At 38.2% G+C, this 21579-nt stretch overlaps 1 protein-coding gene across 6 annotated transcripts in view; it reads right to left on the reverse strand.

The window, feature by feature from the left end:
• LOC111322541 (androglobin) overlaps positions 1-21579 on the reverse strand; it is a 33379-nt gene that overhangs the window by 5261 nt on the left and 6539 nt on the right. For 5 of the 6 annotated variants that reach the window (XM_022925651.2, XM_022925650.2, XM_088729416.1 and 2 more), the window contains 22 exons: positions 20786-20909; positions 19524-19574; positions 19294-19392; positions 18788-18868; positions 17871-18158; positions 16574-16713; positions 15651-15740; positions 15189-15403; positions 14479-14591; positions 13567-13835; positions 12067-12217; positions 10621-10942; positions 9659-9947; positions 9047-9110; positions 6287-6587; positions 5506-5665; positions 5006-5120; positions 4561-4713; positions 2952-3273; positions 1894-2122; positions 1428-1581; positions 904-1091 (listed from right to left, as the gene is read on the reverse strand). In XM_022925651.2, the coding sequence (XP_022781386.2) occupies positions 904-1091; positions 1428-1581; positions 1894-2122; positions 2952-3273; positions 4561-4713; positions 5006-5120; positions 5506-5665; positions 6287-6587; positions 9047-9110; positions 9659-9947; positions 10621-10942; positions 12067-12217; positions 13567-13835; positions 14479-14591; positions 15189-15403; positions 15651-15740; positions 16574-16713; positions 17871-18158; positions 18788-18868; positions 19294-19392; positions 19524-19574; positions 20786-20909 (3918 nt within the window). Of the gene's footprint in view, positions 1-903; positions 1092-1427; positions 1582-1893; positions 2123-2951; positions 3274-4560; positions 4714-5005; positions 5121-5505; positions 5666-6286; positions 6588-9046; positions 9111-9658; positions 9948-10620; positions 10943-12066; positions 12218-13566; positions 13836-14478; positions 14592-15188; positions 15404-15650; positions 15741-16573; positions 16714-17870; positions 18159-18787; positions 18869-19293; positions 19413-19523; positions 19575-20785; positions 20910-21579 lie in introns of those variants that run through there. The other variant, XM_088729417.1, reaches the window with a different exon arrangement.

Below are 21579 nucleotides of genomic sequence, written 5' to 3' on the forward strand. Positions count from 1 at the left end.
TCGAAGTGGAATACTTTAACCCTCTATTATAAACTTCGATTAATTAAACTACTCCAAAGCGTCTTTATAGGTGAAGCACCTACGGCTCTGTCATACTTAACAAACAAACCATGCACCACATACAATTTTCGAAGGAGTAATAATATAATTGTCCCGCGTTTTAACTCGCAGTTTCTTAAAAACTCCATTAGCTATAGAGGCGCTATACTCTGGAACGCTGTCTCGAAACATTTCACAGACCAGTTTTCAGTTTTTTATCGCAAAGTGAAGAAGGCTCTTATTTTAAGGATCTCGATTTTAGCCCACAGTCAGTCCAGTCACTATCCAGGCACTACCAAGATTTTAGATGCTTTTAACTATTTTTATGTTTTAAACGCTGTAGTCAATTTACTTAGAGATAAATAATGTAAATCATTTTTATTATTCTTACTGTATATTTTGTAGAGTGATTTTAAGGGACACTATTTTTATTGTTATTGTAATCATATTCACACGACCCCACAAGCCCCCAGCTTTAAACCTCATCGTGTTTAAATAAAGGATATGACTGACTGACTGACTGACAAGATAGGACTCTGAAAATGGATAGACACGGGTGACCCAGAATTACACTGGTTTTGCCCTTTCACTCCAAAGTGGAACTGGCATCTAATGTCTCTTTACAATATCACCCCTACGTACGACATGAAGGTCATAAAAAGAAAGGAAATGATCACCAACTAAAGAAGCTCTTGAATGTTCAGCAAATTCTCCTAGTCAGCACCTTAAAAAATGTATTGAGAACAGTATGGAGAATATGCCTCCTGATGTAAAGGTGTAAAGGTTTATGTGTCAAAACATAGTTTATCTACAAAGTAAGTCAGATACAATGAGTCTTTCCAAGAAATTCATCTTCCATCTAACCTAAAAATGATGTTGTATTTGTTTGGAATATAATAATCCCTGATCTCCCTGGTGACAAAGTGACTGTTCACTCCCTCTCGTCCAGGGTAGGGTAAGGGTTCTGTGGAACCGATCACGCGCAAACGAAACTTTCCCGCCGGGAGAATGGCGTTTGGCGTTCTTGCTTCAGCCACAAAAGTGTAACCACGCTGATGAAAGAGAGGAATTCCAGTGAATTAAAGAGCAAAAGAGCACCTTTGAGCACCACTGAAAACACTGAATAATCAAGTAAGCAGCAATGGCGATCCCTAACACCGAGAGCCCTTGGTCTCTACGGGCATCAAAAACAATCATCGTCTTACAGAGAGATGTTTTTTCGTCTTCTAACGAGCGTGGGACAAGGAGAAAATTGAGTCCCCACGAAGAATCGAACCTGAGACCTTCAGACTCCGAGCTCTGACGCCCTACCACTGAGCCACAGACTCTCTATGATGAGCTAGGCGACTATCTTTCTCAGGCATATTAGTGTTAACAGAAAAAGTTACCTTATTCTTCTTCAGGTTATTGGGTGCAACTTTCTGAAAGACCCTGGTCAGTTCTTCCCCAGAGTCATTGTCTACAACCCGCAATAAACATGTCGGTAAGGTAACGTACAGTTTAGGGACCATGAGCACTGGCTCATCAACGAAGAACACTTCCCTAAAAAGAAAACCCAAAGAAAGCAAATTTGGTCACTAATTACGTCCCAATATCCACCGAAAAATAAATTCACCTAACTGATCTCACTGCATTTTCCAATTGCATTATTTGGGAAATTCATGCGATGTTGGTGGATGAATCTACAAGCGACATTTAAATGACCACCTTCGCATGTTTCCGTTTTCTTATTTTCATTCTGGAGATTCTCTACCTCGATAAAATCACACACACACACACAAAAAAAAACCAACAAACAAAAAACAAAACAAAACAAAAAAACACTGAAATAAAAAGCAAGGCCTTATTTCTTACCTAAAAACCACAAACCAAGATTGAGGTGGTTGCTCGGGGTACCCTCCTGGGTAATCAGAGTACGCCACGCGACTCCACTCGTCTTTGAAGAAAGGAAACAAAGGGAACAATTCTGAATCCCGTTTGAACATTAACCTGAAGATCTGAATGGCAAAGCTCTCCAAGTTAGGTTCGATAACACCCCAAGCTTTGGAGAGAAGCTCCCATGCTTTCTGGTGCTCGTCGGTACCTGTGAGAAAAATTCCGAAAATGAATACCCTAGGGAGATGACGAAGTGATGCGTTCTACCTCGGAGGTAAGAATTGGTACGAAACATCTCTACAGTAATCCTTTTTTGAAGAGTTTGACCATGAGCCATGATCAATAGTCCTTTTTAACAGTTGTGGCCTTGGTGGCCAAGCCTTTGAACAGGAGTGAGGCTAAGGGTGACCTTGTTGTGATAGAGATGTTGCTGCTTTTCAAATGCAAATTACTTTGTTATCATGCTAACTAGATACAGGTCTCAACAGGGTCACCCTTAGCCTCACTCCTGTTCAAAGGCTTGGCCACCAAGCCCACAACTGTAAAAAGCACTATTAGCAAATATCAAGGTGTGTGAGTAACCACACAAAACACGTTTAACAACTGAGGGGGATACAGCTGTACTTAATGGTATGGGCAGCTTTCCCTTTATCCTCAAGATTGTACATTCGTAGATTGACTCTGAGTGCATGGACCTTCATGAAGTTTACCGTCTATCGGAATGGGCTTAAAAAAGCTCAAATTACTAAGTAGAACCATTGAAGATGGATTTGATTTTTTGCCTTCCATTCTCACACGGAGCGCGTTTTTTTCCCCTCGCAAACGGATCGCCAGATTTTAGCTTGTTTATGCCGTTTTCCAGCACAAATGCTCAGCTTCATTTTTTCGTCCGCCCTTTTCATATTTCATCTCGTCTCAAAGGTTCAGCTTTCAGTCTAAACTTTACAAATGGCCACATATCATATTACAAAAGCTTCAATCACTTCATCATTGTTCTTTCTAGTACATTGTTAAAAAGTTAAGTGCTCCATACCAACCTTTCACGTACGCTCGTGCCAGTTTCCGAAGGAAATAGCCCCTGAAAGTGGCCTGGATTTTAGTTGCCGCGGCTTCCTCGTCACTGTTTGATGTACGATCCACCCAAGTAGGAGGTACTGCGCCTGCGCTCTTGATGGTCTGCTTCTTTGTCATTGAGCCGATCCTCGTGATCTCCCCTGCTGACAAGGGCCTGCGGCCGACTCGCTGATGCAGACAGAGAGAGGCTTGGAACTGAAAAGCTTTCCAGGCAAAGTGCATGGCTAAATCGTAAGAATCGGCCAGATGGAATCTGACACTCTTTAGAAGACACCTCATGAAAACCTGAAGAAAATGTGTATATGTAGTTGAGTTAATACCCAGTGAATGAATCACTAAATTTACTTTATGCGCACTCCACGATCTTAGAGATTTAAGCAATACATCGAGTAGATGAACATCATTCGCTACCCTGCGGATGAATGTGTGTTTTAAAATCAGAAACACAGTGGCTGAGAAAGACATGCAATTATTGGGTAGGTCGCTCAACGAAAATTAGGAACCACCTCGCAAGTTTATTGAACATCCTGTCATTTCGTTTCGTATCGTAACGCATCATGATACTTGTAACGGAAACATTATATTCCAACGTATCCTGCTCGAACGTGTCTCAAGGTGTGGTATTTATAAAGGTAATAACACGTTTTCGAGTGCAATTTGGTGCTAATAAGCACGAGTAAATTTTTCAAAGACATCAATATTGTAGTCTTTAAAAACTTACTGTTGCTTATTTACACCAAATTGCATGAGAAAACACTAAAAAAGCATCAAGGAAAGTCAAGACAGACGAAATTTTGACAGCGAGTGCGTGCTACTTGTACTTTGCTCTCGTGTTGCAACTTTACACTCGTGAATAAAAAAAGCACCCGTTTTCAGCCAATCAGACGCGCGTAATTTGTTAATAGACACGAGTAAGTTTTTCAAAAACTCCAAAACTGTAAATCTTTGAAAATTTGTGGTCTTTGAAAAATTGACAAGTACTTATTTACACTTAATTGCATGAGAAATCATGTAGTTACTTAGTAATGTACATGAAAAGAGCATCACAGAAAGTTAAGACAGCGCGCGCGCGCTATTTGTAATTTGCATTCGTGTTAGTATAGGTAATCGCATGGGGCCGAGTAAAATTAAGGATTAACATCACGCGTGTTTTCGGAAGTTGCTGAAATTGCTCGAGTCGCGCAGCGACGAGTGAAATTTCTGCAACTTCCGAAAACACAAGTGATATTAATCCTTAATTTTACGAGGAACCATGTGATTACTTGTTTATAATATAAGGGGCAAAATGTTTTCTTACTGATCTCAGGCAAAACGGGACGCCATTGTTACAAAACAAACAGAAATTTCTTTACCTTGGCAGCCGTTGCTAAGCGATTTTCAGCCAATCATTTTCAAGTAATTTTTCCCGGGGCAATTACAAAAATTAAGAAAAAATTCCCTCTGTCTTGACCAATCACAATTCAGTAATTTTTCCCCTTATATGATAACACAAAAAATGCACAATCAGCCAATCAGACGCGCTTATCTTTTTTATGTATATAATGAGATTTGTAATTGATAACTATACCGTACCTTGTAATGCCTATCTTGAATGTCTTTCGTTTGATCTTTAAGTCCAAGATCCAAGTCGAACTTTCTGTCTGCAGGAGGATCAGCGAACGACCCAACAAGACTGCCAACAGACTGAAACACATTCATGGCGTGCTCCAGGAAACGACAGCTTTCCTAGGGAAAGCATTGACGAGTTAGGTCATCATTAGACAGCCAAGTTTGTCTGGATACTTGTAAAAAACGCGGCATGTTTATTGAAATTCAAAGAAAATGTACTTTTTTCTTCTAATAAAAATAAAATAAGATAAAATAAAAATATCCCAGACAACTTTGTCAACTTAATGGTACGAAGAATTTTTTGCACCTGATGCTACCCTAAACTGCTGAATAAAGATTTGACTCTGAAGGTGTGGTACAAGTGTAGGTATTAATTAATTTAATGTATTAATTAGTACAGTACATGTACCTTTGTAAGACAAGCCATTACTGTGTCTTCATCTCCATAAACAAATGGCGTCTGTGAAGCCATTTCCACGTGATAACCGTGAGAGGCTTGGACAAGAAATCTCAACACGTGACGCCTACAAAGATACGTGTGATAATGACGTAATCAGAAGTTGTGTTTCCTGCTGTTTCAATGGTGGTTGCGAACCTTGCTTTTCGCTCTGATTTTGTCTATAGTTCCAGAGGCAAGAAAGACTGATAACTAAAATTCCACACTGTTGAAATATCTTTACAGAGTCTGTCTGATTGGTTCATCGGTTTTGAACTTCACGCGAAAATTATTCCACAGAAGAGAAACCGCAATGGTCTCTGTTCACTAGATCATCAACTTGAAATGTTTCGCAAAAAATTCCTGACTTGTCGTATCAACGAAAAAAGTTCATATAGCGAGAAAGACCAAAATTGAAATATAATTTGATACAAGACTAAAACGCAAGTTTCGCTAGTTTACTATCAACCTACCCTGGCGGAAGAACAAGAACGGCTGCCTTGGTGCCTGAAGTGCGGATGCGCAGAATTGGCTGACCCGTCACCAGGCTCTTCCAAGAGTAAGGCTCCGCAACGAGTAGGCCTGGGGTGGGTGGTACCGGTTTCTCCTCAAACTGAGTTGTTTCCCTAGGATCTTGTCGAACACAGAGACAGAAACATCAACTCGGTAACACAGAAACATTAGTTTACAATATACAGAAAGTTTCCCGCTCAAAGGTTATGATAGTTAACAATCTTATTTCAAAATATCTAAATAGAGAACCTTTGTCATACCTCGGAAAAACTGTGGACCTAAAACTAGTGCACTTTTCAGTAACATGCAAACAAAGAATTATCACAAATACATTATACGTTGCTGCCAATAATGGTTTAGATTTCTCAGGAAACATATGGGTTGTTTGTGACAGGTCAAAAAGGTTACCTTCCAGTGTTTTGATAAGGCATTTCGATCCATTTTGTTCGTTTTTACGGTTAAATGGCCATTACAATGATTCACAGAAGGTTTGGTTCACAACCTCAGAGTTCCATGTTACTGAATGACGCAGTCACATGTTAAAATAACTTCTACAATCTACACTGTAATATCAGTGAAGACGTTGCTATAACAAAATATAAGCCCTGAATCCAAAGAACTTACTACAGCTTACTGTAAATTATTTGGTTGACGTAAACAGCAACTTGTTAATTACAGTTAAGGCATATAAGTGTAGATTGGATGACAACGAGACACACGGCTGTATTTCCTTATTCTCACCTGTTACTACGCTATTAGAATCCTTTTCCTTCTCCTTGTCCCTTTCTCTGATAATGGGCTGCGGTGGATCAAGCCACCTGGAGAACGCAGTGAAGCTTACCACAATTTCGACGAGTTTCAGACTATCAACAAACAGGAACGGTGGGGGAGGGTCTTGATTTTGACTTTGTCCCCCAAAGGAACCATGATATGGTGACGGACTGAGCGCTGTGGCCTTGCCTGGTGAAGGCGTGGTTGCTGTGACTGACGAGGTTGGCATCAGACCTGACTTTTTACCAACATGACTGGTCATGGCAACATTCTGGAAGTTAACAAGATTAAGGCCACAAATGAAAATATATCATAGAGATAAGCTTAACAAGGAGGTGTGTGCTGGATTTTGTTGGTCCCCTGTGCGAGGGTTTGAGGGAAACATGAGGATTGCAAGGGTAAGGGTTAGGGTTTGCCAAGAAGTTAAGCTTTCTGGGTCAAAAAAAAAAAAAAAAAAAAAAAAAAAAACCACAAAATGCCTCGTTCGCGTCACAGTCAGGACTCGAACACATGGCCCTTTTGAACCCGAGGCCCTCGTGTCAGGTGGCCATTGGGACAACGCGTCTTGCACACATTAAAAAAAGTGAAATTACTGTGAAATTTCAAAAAATCCTTTCATTAAAACGTTAGAGTGGAGTTAGAGACATAAACGCGTAAGACGTGTAGAACGAAACAATTACTGGGTGCTTGGTGGAGAAATTAAATAGGATTATGTGGTCGTGAGGGAAAGAGGTGAATTGTGATAATTTCGTTGGTGATGAAAAACTCACAGATAGCAAAGACATTTCACTTTCTTGTCTTTTAAGCTTACGTCCCATAACAGAGGACATCTTCCTTTCAGATGTCACGGAATTGTGATGATGTTGATGATGATGATAAACATTAATAGGAATGAAAACCCAGCTCTGACGATAATTAATGCGTTAGTATGTTAAAAAGCTTGTATCAGTTCACCATAATTTAACACTTGGATACTATCTTCAATAGCTAGTATGTGGTGATCGTCCGAGGGAGAGTGGTGAGAGTAGATTAACATGGTAATAACTTGAGGAAACAAAGAGGACGCTAAATGTACAATACCGCTCTCGTGCATTACAGAATAATTACACGCACTTAACGTGCGAGAAATTCTCACCCACGCACGCACACTGCGTGTCACTACATGCACCTGCGTGTAATAAAAAATGCACGGAGTGAAAAATGCGTATACATTTCCCTAATTCAGTCAACTAGAATTCGTTAAATGCGTGCAAGGAGACTAAAGTGCGTCATAAGAACTCTAACGAGCATGAGCGAGTCAATGAATTCTGTTGGGTTCCTCGCGAGTTCCTACGAATTACACGAGCTTAGCGCGCGTGTAGGTGCTGCGGTGCACGCGGGCGGTATTGTCGGTAAAAAAGTTTCTAACGCTAAGCAGCACTATCAGCTGGATGATTACACTTAAATAACAAACAAATCACTTTTGAGAATAATAACGACGTCATAAAATATGAGAATTAGTGTACATAACGGGTTAGTTTTAAAGAAACGTTCTAAAACTACACAATCAAAGTCCGCCAAAGTGAACAAACATCAGGCAAGGGTTGAGAAGGCCCAGTTCCTGACAAACACTGCACCAAAATTGCTCAAGAAAGATGAAACAGCGACAGGCAGAGGGTAATCACTGCATGTTGGAACCTGCATCTAGCGCATAACAGATAAGGGGTTGAAAAAGTTCAGATTGCTTTTAAAAGATCAGCAAGAAATCCCAAGTTGAAAACAGCGACAAGCAGAAAAGAAATGGACAAAGCAGTAGAAGATATAAGTACCTCTGAAGGGCTTGAGCAAGTTATTTCCACTTCTGAGGTTAAAGATTGGTTCAGAGAAGAACACTTATCAACGCGAGAGAAGGAAAAGAATATATTGTCAGAGAGTGCAAAGTTACATTATGTTATCAAATTAGCATTGTCTTACATTATTATTATTAAATATAAACCAGTTGCTACTCAAATACACTGATAACTCTAAACATTCGATACCGATGCTCACAAATAAACCGAAAAAAAGGAGTTAAAGTTATCTTTGAGATGTTGTTAGCTGAGTAATCCTGATTTAAACGAAAACTTTTTCGTTACTTTTTCCTCTTTCCAATAATTAAATAACCTACCTTAAAGCTTCATTAGAAGAAGAAAAAAAAAATGAGAGAAGATCAAGTGAGGGTGCAGTATTGTAAACACTTTAGGTAAAGGCTTTATTTCACGAGGGCAGCTTTTTGAACACTTTGACAGCTAAGAGTGACTAACATCTAATTTCTCCTTACAATATCACCCCTGAATCACACATTAAAGTCAGGAGAATTAATGAAATGATCTTCAAATAAAAAAGACCTTGACTGTTAAACAAATTCTCCTTGTCAGTTTTATAGGCAATTTAAAGAGAACAGTATGGAGAATATGCATACTGATGTTGGGTGGAAAGATACACGGATTCGCACCCAGGGAAAAAACTTGGTATTTCGACATGATAGAATCAGGACAGAGAAGAAGATTAGGAAACAAGAAACTACTGGGCGTTCACATATATTGACAAAAGAAGAGAGACATTCAATTTGTAGACTTCCGTTGACAAACTCACTGTAAAGAATCCAGACGGAGGAAAGGAAGAAGGACAAAAAATGAGCTGAATGTTTTAGCTGTCTACATTTATTGTATCTGTACAAATGACAGAAACTACTTTACAACTTATCCTCACCTTTAATTCAGAACTTCCTTTGCTATAATTGTACGTGTTAGGTTTGTGGAATATATATAAATGCCTGCAAAATGTAAAAAAAAAAAAAAAAAAAGTTGTATAATAAATAAATGAAAAAATATATGTAGGCAAAGCCATATTTCTTCGTTATCAGGTCACAAGAAATGTACCTCCAACAAGTTGAATTTATGATTGCATAAGACCAAACATACGTGTTTTTTTTTTTTTTGTTTCTTTTTTTACTTTCAGAAGCGTATCCAGTTTCAGAATTCATGTTTCAGCCAGAACTATGGGGACAGAGCGCTTTTCAACAAGTGTCGAAAAAACAAAATTAAAGCAATCCCAGCGACCAATCAAAACAAAGATTTACGTTATCGTTAGCCAGTGAAAACAAGCAAACTGCTTACAGCGCGGGAAAAAACGCGGATGACCAAGTCGCGATTGTGGAGGATATGCTGCGGGTCTTTTTTGGACCAATCACAGAACAAACTCAGTAAAACCAAAGCTACCATGGATTACCTTTGATACCACTGAAAATTGCTATAACTAGTTACTACCAGGGGACCATAAGAGTAAGTTCATCACAAGCCACGACTAGTGAGATCTACCGACCTAAAACATTTGCAAAAGTCAGCGTAATCCATCCAGATTTTCTTGTCTTTGTTGTTGTTTTCTTTAACCTTCTCACCATCCTCGGTCTTATCTCCATCAGTTTTGTCATTAATTGTTTCTCCCTCAGTGCCATCGCCAGGCGTTTTGTCCCCATCAGCAAGAGAACCAGGCAAATCAAGCACGGGCAGTTCATCTTCGCGAATAGTCTCCACTTTGTGCGACGAGTCCCTTTCCAGTTCTACCTTAACTCCTTTTTCAACTCGTGAAATTCGCCTCGTTTCAGGCGGCGCTAAAATGTAAGACATTCAAATTGTACAACCGTGTAAACACCCGTTAAATTAAGTTTAAAAGTGAAAATTTCAGCGTGCTTAACTCTGGATCAAAAGTACAAATGGATTTTAAAAACGCAATGTAAAGTGTAAGTTAATAGGTCGGTCAGTAAGTAACGCAGTAGTAGGCCTCTATCGGTCAGGGTCGACCATGGGTATAGCATCCTAGTTGTGTGATTGGCTGGAGCATCGGCGACTATGACTGTGAAGACCAATGCGTGAATGGCAGTCCTTGTTGCAAGTGTTGCATGTGTATGCTGTCTGTTGGACAAAGCTGACACGAAGCTTTCTACGGGCCCTCCTCTTTGTGGCGGCTTGTGTCAGCTTCTCCTCTCCTGTTTTGAGGTGCTTGGTCACGGTTCCTCTCCATTGTGAGTAGTAAGTAACGTAGATTGAGTAATTAAGAATGTGTTGGTGTTAAATTGTATTGATATATGTTATAGTTATTAATTAAAAGCAGACATAAGTTCTAACCCGATAAGAAACAAAAGAGTAGTTAGCCTAATTTTTAAATTTGCTACGTACAGAACTTGAAAAATAAACTGTGCAGTGGGGAAAATAACAAAAAAAACCCCAGATAAACAAAACAAACAAACAGACAGACAGACAAACAAATAAACAAAATGCTCTCACTTTTGATCATATCTCCGGGTTTTTCCATCCTTGACATTCTTCGACTTCCCTTGGGCGACAGACCACCCGACTTGGTTCTCTCTGGTTTGTCCACAACACTCAGCTTACTGCCACTTCTACTTTTATCACTTTTGTCAGGACTTTTAAGCAATTTATCTTTCTCTCCTTTATCACTTTTTGCTGATTTTTCTCTCTCTTTTAATTTAGAAGAATCCTTGATACTTGGACGGTCTCGAAGGTTTTCGCGACTCTCTTTGCCTTCTTGATCTGGTTTGAGTTCATCGGTCTCTAGTCTTGGAGTTGAACTCTTGGATTTTTCGTCCTTGATAAATAAACCAGAAAAAAATATGGATGTCTCATCATGTACACAAAGATATAAGCAAGGGTTTTATCAAAAGCCGGTGACCAGTGGTTTAACGTCATCTTAGGACCTTTGACAGCCGTCTGTTGAGCCCGCGAGTAGGCTCTCGTGTTTTGTCTTTCGGCCCGTTTCCGAGCATAGCGACCTATTACTTTACACCATCGGCAGTCGCTGAAGGAAAAAAATTATTGAAACCCCAGTACCTATAGTGGTGAACACATACAATATTTGCTCTACGTTCTAGGAGTTACAGTGGTTTAACTTATCTTTGTGGAACGCTGTTATTGAAACACTTTAACAGCTAAATAAAAATCTCTCATCAAGTATTTTTTGTCAATTTTTGTTTCACTTTAAGATCATTTTCTAAAACTTGTAAAATTACACGAGTGTAGAGGGGAGCTACAGAGTAGATCGATACTTAGAGTGAGTCTAAACACAAGGTATAAATAGTGACACACATGACCAGCATATAAAGCTTCACAGTTACAGCCATTGGAATGCCACAAGAATTATTGTGGCATTTCCTTTTGTACCTTATTTTTTCTACAGCAGGGCTCATTTGTTCGAGGGCTGATTAGCGCTAACCCAGCCTTTTTAAGGATAATTTTCTTTAATCCTTTTTAGAGAACCCAAATATCAAAATTGAAAGCGAAAATAATTAATGTGAATTTACCATTAAAGCTTTCAGATCTGAAATTAAATTTCACATTAACTGAGTTATCTTAAACCAGCTTTGAACAACCCGGCCCAGGAACGTATCTGTACAGATCAAGGACAGTGGTTATTATGGATTATTAAAAACTGGATCATTGGATAATGCAATTCAAGACTTTTTATTGGCTCAGCCATTATGGTATATGAGCCAATATACCATAATCTAATTTTTGTACATTGTTAAATCCGGTTTCTTCTCACAAAATAAAGTCGAGAATATTTGTCTAATAACTTGGGGGCGTTTTTTTAATAAAACAATTATTCCACTCGCGTTTGTTGGATATGAGATGATTAAGCCAACGTTGGCTATCTATCATTTCATATCCAACGCGCGCTCGTGGAATAATTGTTAAATATGAATTCTACTGTACCTCTTTAACAGCAGTACCATCTTCATTGAGCCCTTCTTTCGTTTCACCTCCCTCCCCACCCTCTGTCTTTTTTCCATCGTCCTTATCACCTTCTTCAAGTATTTCACCCATCGGCTTCTCAGGACGATATTTTATCCACCTAACAGGGGTCCTAAAAAAACAAGAACACCTTTTGAAGTTCTAAAAGCCACTTTTACTCTCGTCTGTGTAGTACAATAATTTACAATGACTGGAAGATATAAATGCTTTCTGCACGCGAAAACACAATAGACATGAGCGCCTGCGTTACATGTGTACGCTAAACTTTTTAAGAGAAGCATCAAGAATGGAAGATTGTTACAAAAAGTCTTTCGTACACTAAAATTGCAGGCTCAAAAATGGAAGATTGCTACAAAAAGTCTTTCGTACACTAAAATTGCAGGCTCAAAATGGAAGATTGCTACAAAAAGTCTTTGTACACTAAAATTGTAGGCTAACATGATATTTTAAACACTTGTAAAATAACTTTTGGTACAGTTAAAACGCTAGCTCACTAAACAACCGATCGGTTGATGATTTACCGATAGAAGTCTTACCGATCAGAAGTCAAGTTACCAATCGGTAAATATAATGGCCCCATTAGGGGCTAGTTTTTAATCATTATAAGCAGGGGTTCGTTTCTCGAAAGATCCGGTGACTTAACGGGTTCGAAAAGGTGATTTCTGTTTTTCGTGTTTCATTCAAGATCGAGATATTGACAATTTTGAAATTAAACAATAAAAATATCAGGAAACGAAATGGAATGAACTGGTTCCTGAGCTAAAATCTGCCCGATATCTCCTAGATTAGATTTAAAACATTTCGAAATACTACTTCGGGTCCGTAAAGTTACCGGGACTTTCGAGAAACCGGACTCAAGGATAGAAAAAGCTGTACAGCCACGCAAGATGGAAGCTGAAAGAAGAAAGGAAGAATAAAGAAGAGAGACTGTTATTTGATATAAAGTTTTTATCGACTGAGTGGAGTCGTGCCGAACGACAGTGCTTGATCTGCACGTCATGACCGTCCAGCCAAATATTAGGGACCTCAAGAAACCACGACGGCGACGGCAACGAGGGCGTGGAAAAACAAGAGATCTAATTGGCAGAACAATAGCTCAGCACGTGCATTTTGAAACTTTGTACATTTCTTGGCCGTCCTATGCAAAACAACAACGTGAAATCGCCAAAATTTGCGTCGTCTGCGAACGGAAACCGCGACGGCAAATTATTTTAATTTCCATTTGGAACTCAAAGGCTACTTTATACGTCATGCTGAAGTTGAGCTGTGGCGCTGTATGAGACAGTAAGCTCCTGCAGCCATTTTTAAACTCTAACTAAGAGTAGAAATTCATTTTTTAATCGAAGTCTTCCTTGGCGTCGCCGTCGTGGTTTCTTAAAGTCCCTATTATCCCGTCCAGCCCTCCCAGTCACCAAAAAAGTACATAGAAAGTAGTATCACATGTATTTGATGCTCACATACCTCGCTCTGCTGACAGGTATGGGGCTGACTTTGTGATTAAGAAAAGGAGATACAACTTCCAAGAACTGTGGATCCTTAGGAGGCTCCGGGGGAGTCAGTGCTGGCTCCACAGGCTGCTTTTTCTTCTTCTGCCGAATGAGCCTCCATCGAGGGATCTGAACCGGAGGCGGAGGAGGAACCAGGGGACAGTCCCTCACTGTTGTTAGCATGACAGGGTGCGGGTGGTTATGTGACAGACCAGACTGTCGCAGTTTCTCAGATGCATCAGCCTGGGGGTAAAGACAGCAATACTTTCTGAAAGTGTTCAGGTTATAGAGTTTTGTGGAATTCCAGTGTAGTCAAGGCTGACCTTTAAAAAGAGTACATCAGAAGCTTATGACCTAGAACAAGGTTACAAGCTTCTAAGTACATACATAGGAGAAAAAAAAAATGCATCAAGTTTCTGCTCGGGTTGCCATGTTTTGCAAACAGTTCTTCAGTTTTGAAATTAACCCTTAAAGTCTCCAAATTTGGTTATTAGCAGCAAAGAGAGTACCAGATCCTAAGAAATATAACAAGGAAGTAAATTTAAGACCTCGCAAGACTTTGTGATCAACGAGTCAAATATGTCAATCTCGACTCACGGGTGCATGTTTCCTGCTCAAGGTTGGAAACATTTTGTCCTAGGGTACCTCAGAAAGTTTCTCACCACCCCTACTAGTTGAAGTCTCGAACCAACACACAAAATAGATGTACGTGATAGAAACGGCAAACTGGTGTGCTGTAAGTGACCAAAGAAAATTATTAGATATTTGAAAAATGGGTGATAAAACCATTAGTAGACAATTTAAGTACAAATAAGGTTTATTGTTGGAATAATGTTATTGGTAAGAAAAGATGCATGTTCTTGCTCAGCAGGCCTTGTGTACTCACCATTTCTTTAAGAACAGAATGTCTCATTGGCATATTGGGCGGATGGGAGTAACTGGCAAAAATAACAAACTCTGGTTCCTTTGGTACTTCAACAAGATTTGCAGCTGGAGTGGCTGGAACAAAATAATAATATACATGTAATAATAATAATATAAAATGCATATTGCCAACTACCAATTGGGCACAAGTAATGCATTCATGTAACATCAGTTTTCACCAGTTACAAGATATATATATCTTATTAGACATTTTGTTGTGTAATATCGCTGAGTATATTTACGAGTTGTGCCGTATTTTGACGAGCCCATAGGGCGAGTCAAAATATGGCACAACTCGTAAAAATACTCTGCGATACTACACAACAAAACGTCTTACGAGAGATCCATTGTCCAACACGCCAAATTAATTGTTATTTCAGTGAGAGCGAGTTTTGTGGATCGATATTTCTGGAGTACAAATATCGCGGGATATTTGTACATGTCTCGCGCATTATTTGTACCTACGAAACGCAGTTGGATAGTAAAGACTGTTCCTTTTATGGTGATATTTCTGCCAAATTGGGAAATTTTCTCGGTGTTACATACTGATGTATTTAATAGTCTTCAATGAATTTGGGAGATGCCGAATTTCTAGTGGCACGCACAAAGAATATTCATTAAAGTTAGTGCATGTAAAAGTCACAAAGTATATTGAGGTAAAAGTGTGTCTACCCTTGTCTTTCTCTTTCTTATCCTTGTCTCTCTCAGCTTTCTCAGGGACTTGACTTTTTTCAGACTTTGTAGATTTTCTCTCTTTATCTTTGTCGTCCTTTTTTCTGCATTCTGTGGTAGGTTGTTTCTTTTCCTCTGGTGGTGGAGTGTTCTCAAGTTTCCAGCGAGGCAATGTTTGGAGTAGCAGTTTCCAGATTTCACCGGTATGACCACATCTAAGGGGACAAAAATATCGGACATTTTGTACATTCACTCATGTAAACCAGCCTACACGCATGAAGTTTCTTGCAAATGTTTCTCAATGTAACTCATTACTGATGAGAAAGACACAAATTATAATTTGATGTCATACTACAAGCCTTAAACTCCCAGCTAATTCCAGTCCCCCATCCCACACCCCAAACCATTCTGGATTTTATGGAGCATTTACTTGCTCATGGCAGGAGCAGGAAAGCTTGTTACCTCAGTGGGATGATCTCTGGCATCCAGCCTGTTAGGGCATGAACCACAGTGAAGTCACCAAACTCACAGCCATTATAACCACCAGCATAACTATTGAGAAAAAAACAAAAACATGCTTAGAAAATTTAAACTTCACCTAAAAGCATTGCCTAGAGAGTGGTTTAAATGATTTAAATTGCTCAAGTTTCAATCTCTTATTAAATGAAACTTCAATGCTCCACACTGCAACCATTTAGGTCACCATAGTGACAAGAAAAATACTTACATTTTGGTTATCAAATTTGCAGTGAAAGTTACCACTTTGGTGACCACTGTTGGGTGGCCATGCAGCAAGAGGTAATGTCTTTACTTCACTGGGTTTATGGCACAAGGTTAAAGTGAAAAATTAAAAGCATTTGTCCAGAACACTTATTATGCTTTGTCATTTTCTTTTGCAGAATATTGCCTCCTCCTTAACTGTGCAAATACTGGGCCTTAGCATGTCTCAATAACCTTAAAAAAAGGATTGCTAGCCACATTGCTTATATTCAGAGTAGTGTCATAAGGGATTCAATATGTAATGCACTATTACACAAAGTGTTTTTTTTAGGCAACCATCATTTTCTACCTAAAGCAAGTGACACACCTGACGATTTTACATGCTGAACGCAACAATCTGCGAAAATCACTGGGTGTGCTCGGTGTGGTGATTGCGATAAAATTGCCGATATTTGACATGCCAAATATTGGTGATTTTGATTGCTGCAATCAAATTTGCCATGATAGGAGAATAAAATTGCCAGCTAGGTCACCAAATAACAGTGAGGCTGGCTGACAAATTCATTTCATCATTTCAATTAAGTCACCAAATTATGACTTTTGAAAAACTTGAGCTACACTGTAGGAGCCCCAAACTATAAAGAGTGATATCAAATCCCACTTACTCTAATGAAGCCACTTTAATGAGAGCTTTTGACAGCAACATAGGCCATAGTTCATGCTCATTAGGTGAGGCAGGTAACATAAGTTTGCCATCCTCATCAAATGGCATCCAGTCATCAACTGTTACTTTCCGCCAAGTACCCTAAACAAACCACCAATCACAGTCACTTGCACTTTAATTGATTTTAAAAGAAAGCAAACTATTTAATTTATATAAATGGCCAAAAAGATAGTGTCTAATTAGAAACAGGATTTCAGTGGCTCTTGCAAGGTATACTGAGTTGCTGTACATGTCTAGCATGGCCATTCTCATTCTTAAATTGTTTAATTGTTTATGGACTGTAACTTCATCTCAGTTTATAAACATTAAGGTACAAACAAAGAACATGATAACTTGAGCTATCTTCACAGGAAGCACTCGGTCAATAACACATTTAAGACACAGTCTCTCTAAAAATGGTCTTGTGCATTTTGGTTTAAAACTTGCTTTCTTTCAAACTTTGCAAACTTTGCCCATGTATAATCTGTCTTAGTTGTCGAAGTACTTACTATAGGTGTCAGTCATAGGTTAAAGATTCAGAATGTAAATCCTGTACATGATTGAGTCAGCTTTTTGTCAAATGCTGGGTGGAATTTTCAAAAACGTGAATATGTTAGCCAGCTGTGCTAGAAGTTTGCTGAAACCACAACATATTTTCATATTTTCATACTCCTCTACCTCTATTTTAGCCTGAACAAAAATATCATGGAGAAGAAGTTGGACTTTTGTGCGGAGCCAAGATTAAAAGTTGTATAATTTCTTATAAAATAAATTCTAAATAAATAGACATAAATATGTGAAGTAAAAAAATTTCTCAAATAAGAGTTTTGGCAACTTGTGCCATTTTTGATGATCAGTGTTGTTAAATGTGGGGCTTTGTGCACTGAAGCAAGTATTGTTAAAAAAAACAAAACAATTGTTTTGCAACACTTTGAAAAACCAAGGTGGTTTTGATTACTTTTAAACTAAGACAGGTTCATGGGTAGAGTTTGAAAAAAAAATTGATTTTCTGTACTGACATACACCAGACCACTTTAAGGGGGACTACGTCTTAAATTTCAAGTGCACAAATCCTCACAACTAAGAATTTAGCAATTGCACAAACAAAGCAAGAAATTGTGGTCGCATGAAAGAGGATCATCTTCCTACTCAAGTACAGCATCCTATCAGAACACATGCATGACCACCATTTTTTCATCTTCAGGGTAAGTGAGGAGTCACGTGACTGTATTTTATGTGTCTAACAGTTGTACACTTACCATCCAAAATATTCTAACACAGTACTTTCCTCCTGGGTTATAAACAGGAAGGGAACTCCCTTTAGTTTTTTCTTTTGGCCAGATGTGATTCCACGGTTTCCACGTGTTGTCTTCTAGCAGAGCATCTTTGTCTTTCTCTCCTCTTTCTTTGTCTTTCTCCTTGTCCCTGTCTTTATCACCTTTGTTGCTCTCCTTGGTATCTTTAGAACCTTTTACAGTCTCTATCGGTTCTACTTTGAGGTGAAGTTTCCATAAGCACATCACCTGGCCTATAATACATCGAAGCAGCTGCAAAAACAATCTGTGTCAGAATCATCTACTACTGACAATAAACTATCTCACTCCTTTAGAGTATATGTATATTATATTCATTTAATATATGTTAGAAGGGGGTAAGTTTTTAATTAAAAGAAACTGCAATGCTGCATCTGTGGGGGTGACAAGGTAATTTGGTTTTATCAATGATAATGTAAATTGGATTTAAAAGCTGATTTAAAAGCTGACGTTTCAAGAGTTGGCCCCTTGTCAGTCAGTGAATCATGATGATAGATTGAGAGAATATCCATATCAACAATAGAATATTAGCCACAGAAAATTAAGTGCAGGGAGAATGTTAAGCAGTTTTACAAGTCAACAGTTAAAGAAGCAGATGAACCAAAATAAATAAAGGAACCCTCGTGGATGCTGGATGCAAGGTATAATTTCAGGAGGGCAAGGAGAAGGAGGAAATGTTTTACACATGGAACAAATCATTTCCTATTGATAAAGGGTATGGATCACTAGGTCCCAACTACTGTATTTATTTTTCTGTTGAGTTAAACAACAACAAAGTCTAACAAGTATCTACAGTTGGTTACATAAGGGTATTAAGTCATTCACTGAGGTCCACTGAAAGTAAATAAGGATTGGAATCATACCTCACTATTCGTCAAATGATCATTTACTGAAAGCAAATCTATCTCTTCTGTCAAACTTTTTGGATCAACCACAACTGGTGACTAAAGTGGTAAAAAATAAAAAAAGTATTTATTATTGGTGTTTTATTTCAGCTCTTGAAGGTGTTAAATAGCATTCAAAAGGATAATCTGCACGATAATTTTCAGTCATTAAAATGACTTCAAAAGGAGGCGAATGCCAAGACCCAAAATTCAAAGAATTAGGCACTACACTAGACAATAATTTAAGGCTAACAGATGGCTTGACTGTCTCTTATAATGCGCAAATCTCCGTAGTATGTAAATTATTGAGAAGTCAATTAAACACGTAGCAATAGTTCAATTCCAGCTGTGGATATTAACAGATATAAGAAACATTTCATCAAGTACCAGCCACACCCTTTATTTTAGGGAATAGGATTGTACAATATGTAGTTTATTGAGTAGACAGAATCATCAGGAATAGACAGTGTAAGACTCATGTGTACCTTTTCCAGCATAAACTCGACAGGTTTCTTCCAGTGATCCACAAAAGACTTAATTGAAGATGGTAAATCTATTCTTCCTTCAGGATCTTCATAAGGATGCTGTGAGAGGCATTGTATTACTTGTAAGTAAAATATAAAAATTTTTCTGCAGTTAAGTGTTATAAAATTCTATACATAATTATATTAAGGACAAATTGTAATGTTAAAGTCTGTAAAATAAAGTTCCTCACCAGATTTGGACTTTTGCCCTTTTCTTTTTCTTTCGCTTTGTGTGATGTGTCCTTAAAATTTTAAAGCAAAAAATAAGTGTGATTTGATTTTATGTGTACATGTAACTAGACTGGAAGAATTAGCCTTATATCATTACACAGTAAGGGCATATCTCTGGTCATGTTAAAATGCAGACTGCAGACTGCAAACCATGCAGACTGTAATTTTTTTTAATCCTTTTCAGTTTTTCTTTTTTTCCTTTTTTTTTTAACTCTGATTTTCACCTTTTCCTTACTCTTTTGGTAATGTTGGAACAGTGTCCAGTTTTTGGACACCACATGACATAGTTTTATGAGGTTATTTCATGCCCAGGTTGCCGATGAACAATTTGGATGAAATCCCAGGCTCAAAGTTATCAAGCGCGTGGTGAGATGGAGATCGACAAAGAAGGTTGTAGTTGAATTTGCCCCTGTGTTGAGATGAATTTTAGTTTTGTTATATACTCTTGTTAACTCTTTATTTCTGTATTGAGGATGGAAACCAGTGACTCTGATCTAGAGGTAAGAAATGGGCTGTGTGGACGAAGCAAATAACTACCAGGATCTTCACAACACGACCCAAAGAACTTTACAGCGAATAAAGTGCTGCAAGGTAAAATTTACTTTTACTCAGAAATAAGATCCTGCCCATACACTTGCATGCCGTTTTTCTGATAGGACATTACCATAAAGATAAAACATTGATTCATACATTTCATGGAAGCTCCTCTAAAGAAGAGTTTTCATCAAAAATCAACGATAAGAAAATATATATATAACCATGGGTGTACTGTATCAAAGGGTGAATTAGTAAGTAATAAAAAATTCCCCTGTCTACACAGTCTGCATGGTCTGCAGTCTGCATGGTCTGCAGTCTGCATTTTAACATGACCGGCATGCATGTATCTCACTGAGATAACAAATCAACCATTTAGATATTTAAAGGAGAGCTGAGATTGTAACTTCAGTCCCCATGGATTATGTAGGTCGATCAAGTAGCACAAAAGTGATATTTGAGTTTTACTTTCAACATCAAACCTGGTATTAGTTGTTCAATCTACAAAATTTATAACTTATTAAATGGCCGGGCACAGGACTTTAGAATAAAAATGTACTCTAAATATAAAGTAAGTTGTAACTGTATTGTCACACAATAAACCTCCATACTCTAGAATTTTACAACATACAGTAACTGTACATTGTCTTTGCTATTGAGGTCTTATTAAGTACAGTCTCTTAGTTACCCATTTTTCTTGGCCAATGTCTTGTTCTGTCCACTCAGGCCAGATAACAATGGGCAGTTTGGCCTTTTTGTTTTTTTCATCTTTTTCATTTAGTGATCCTACTACACTAGGTGCCACTGATTGCCTGTAGGAAAAAAGAATGCAAATTTTACTGTTAGAAAAACTACTAACTATTACAAATATTCATCAAACCTGTTAGAACAAAGAAACAGCTAGGCTCATACAGTATTGATTGTTAACAACTGATTCTAGCACTGTGGGGAACAGAGTTAGTAATTAGTGACAATGTTATTCAAGACTCTTATTTCAAAACTTCCCACTATTCAGGTTGCCTGAATTTTGAACATGTCACAGATAAAAGTATACAACAAGCAACAGTATTCCAGGAAGTTGTTAGAAAGAATTACATGTACAAACTGATATCTATGCAGTCTTTCCAACAATTACAACTACACCGTACACGATTGTACATGCATACAACAATAAATATACATGACACCCTGCAGTGACAAAGAAGCAATGCTGTAAGTCACCTTCGCACTTTAGCGGTCCCAGGATTAAGTAAATGACTCATCTTCCCGACTAAAACTTCTTTCACTGTTTCAAACAAAAGTTCTTGTTTGATAAAGTAGAACTTAGGGACAGTCAAACTCAATGAATTGCAAATAAAATTATTGTCTGACTGTAGACTTATTATCAAGGTGTCTTAGCAACCCAACTATTCCAAAATTCAGTTGAAAAAATGCTGACAAAAGGCAAATTTACATACGATGGCTTCAAAACTTGATGCAAAA

The sequence above is a fragment of the Stylophora pistillata genome, chromosome 8, assembly GCF_964205215.1.
Source record: "Stylophora pistillata chromosome 8, jaStyPist1.2, whole genome shotgun sequence".
NCBI lineage: Eukaryota > Metazoa > Cnidaria > Anthozoa > Scleractinia > Pocilloporidae > Stylophora > Stylophora pistillata.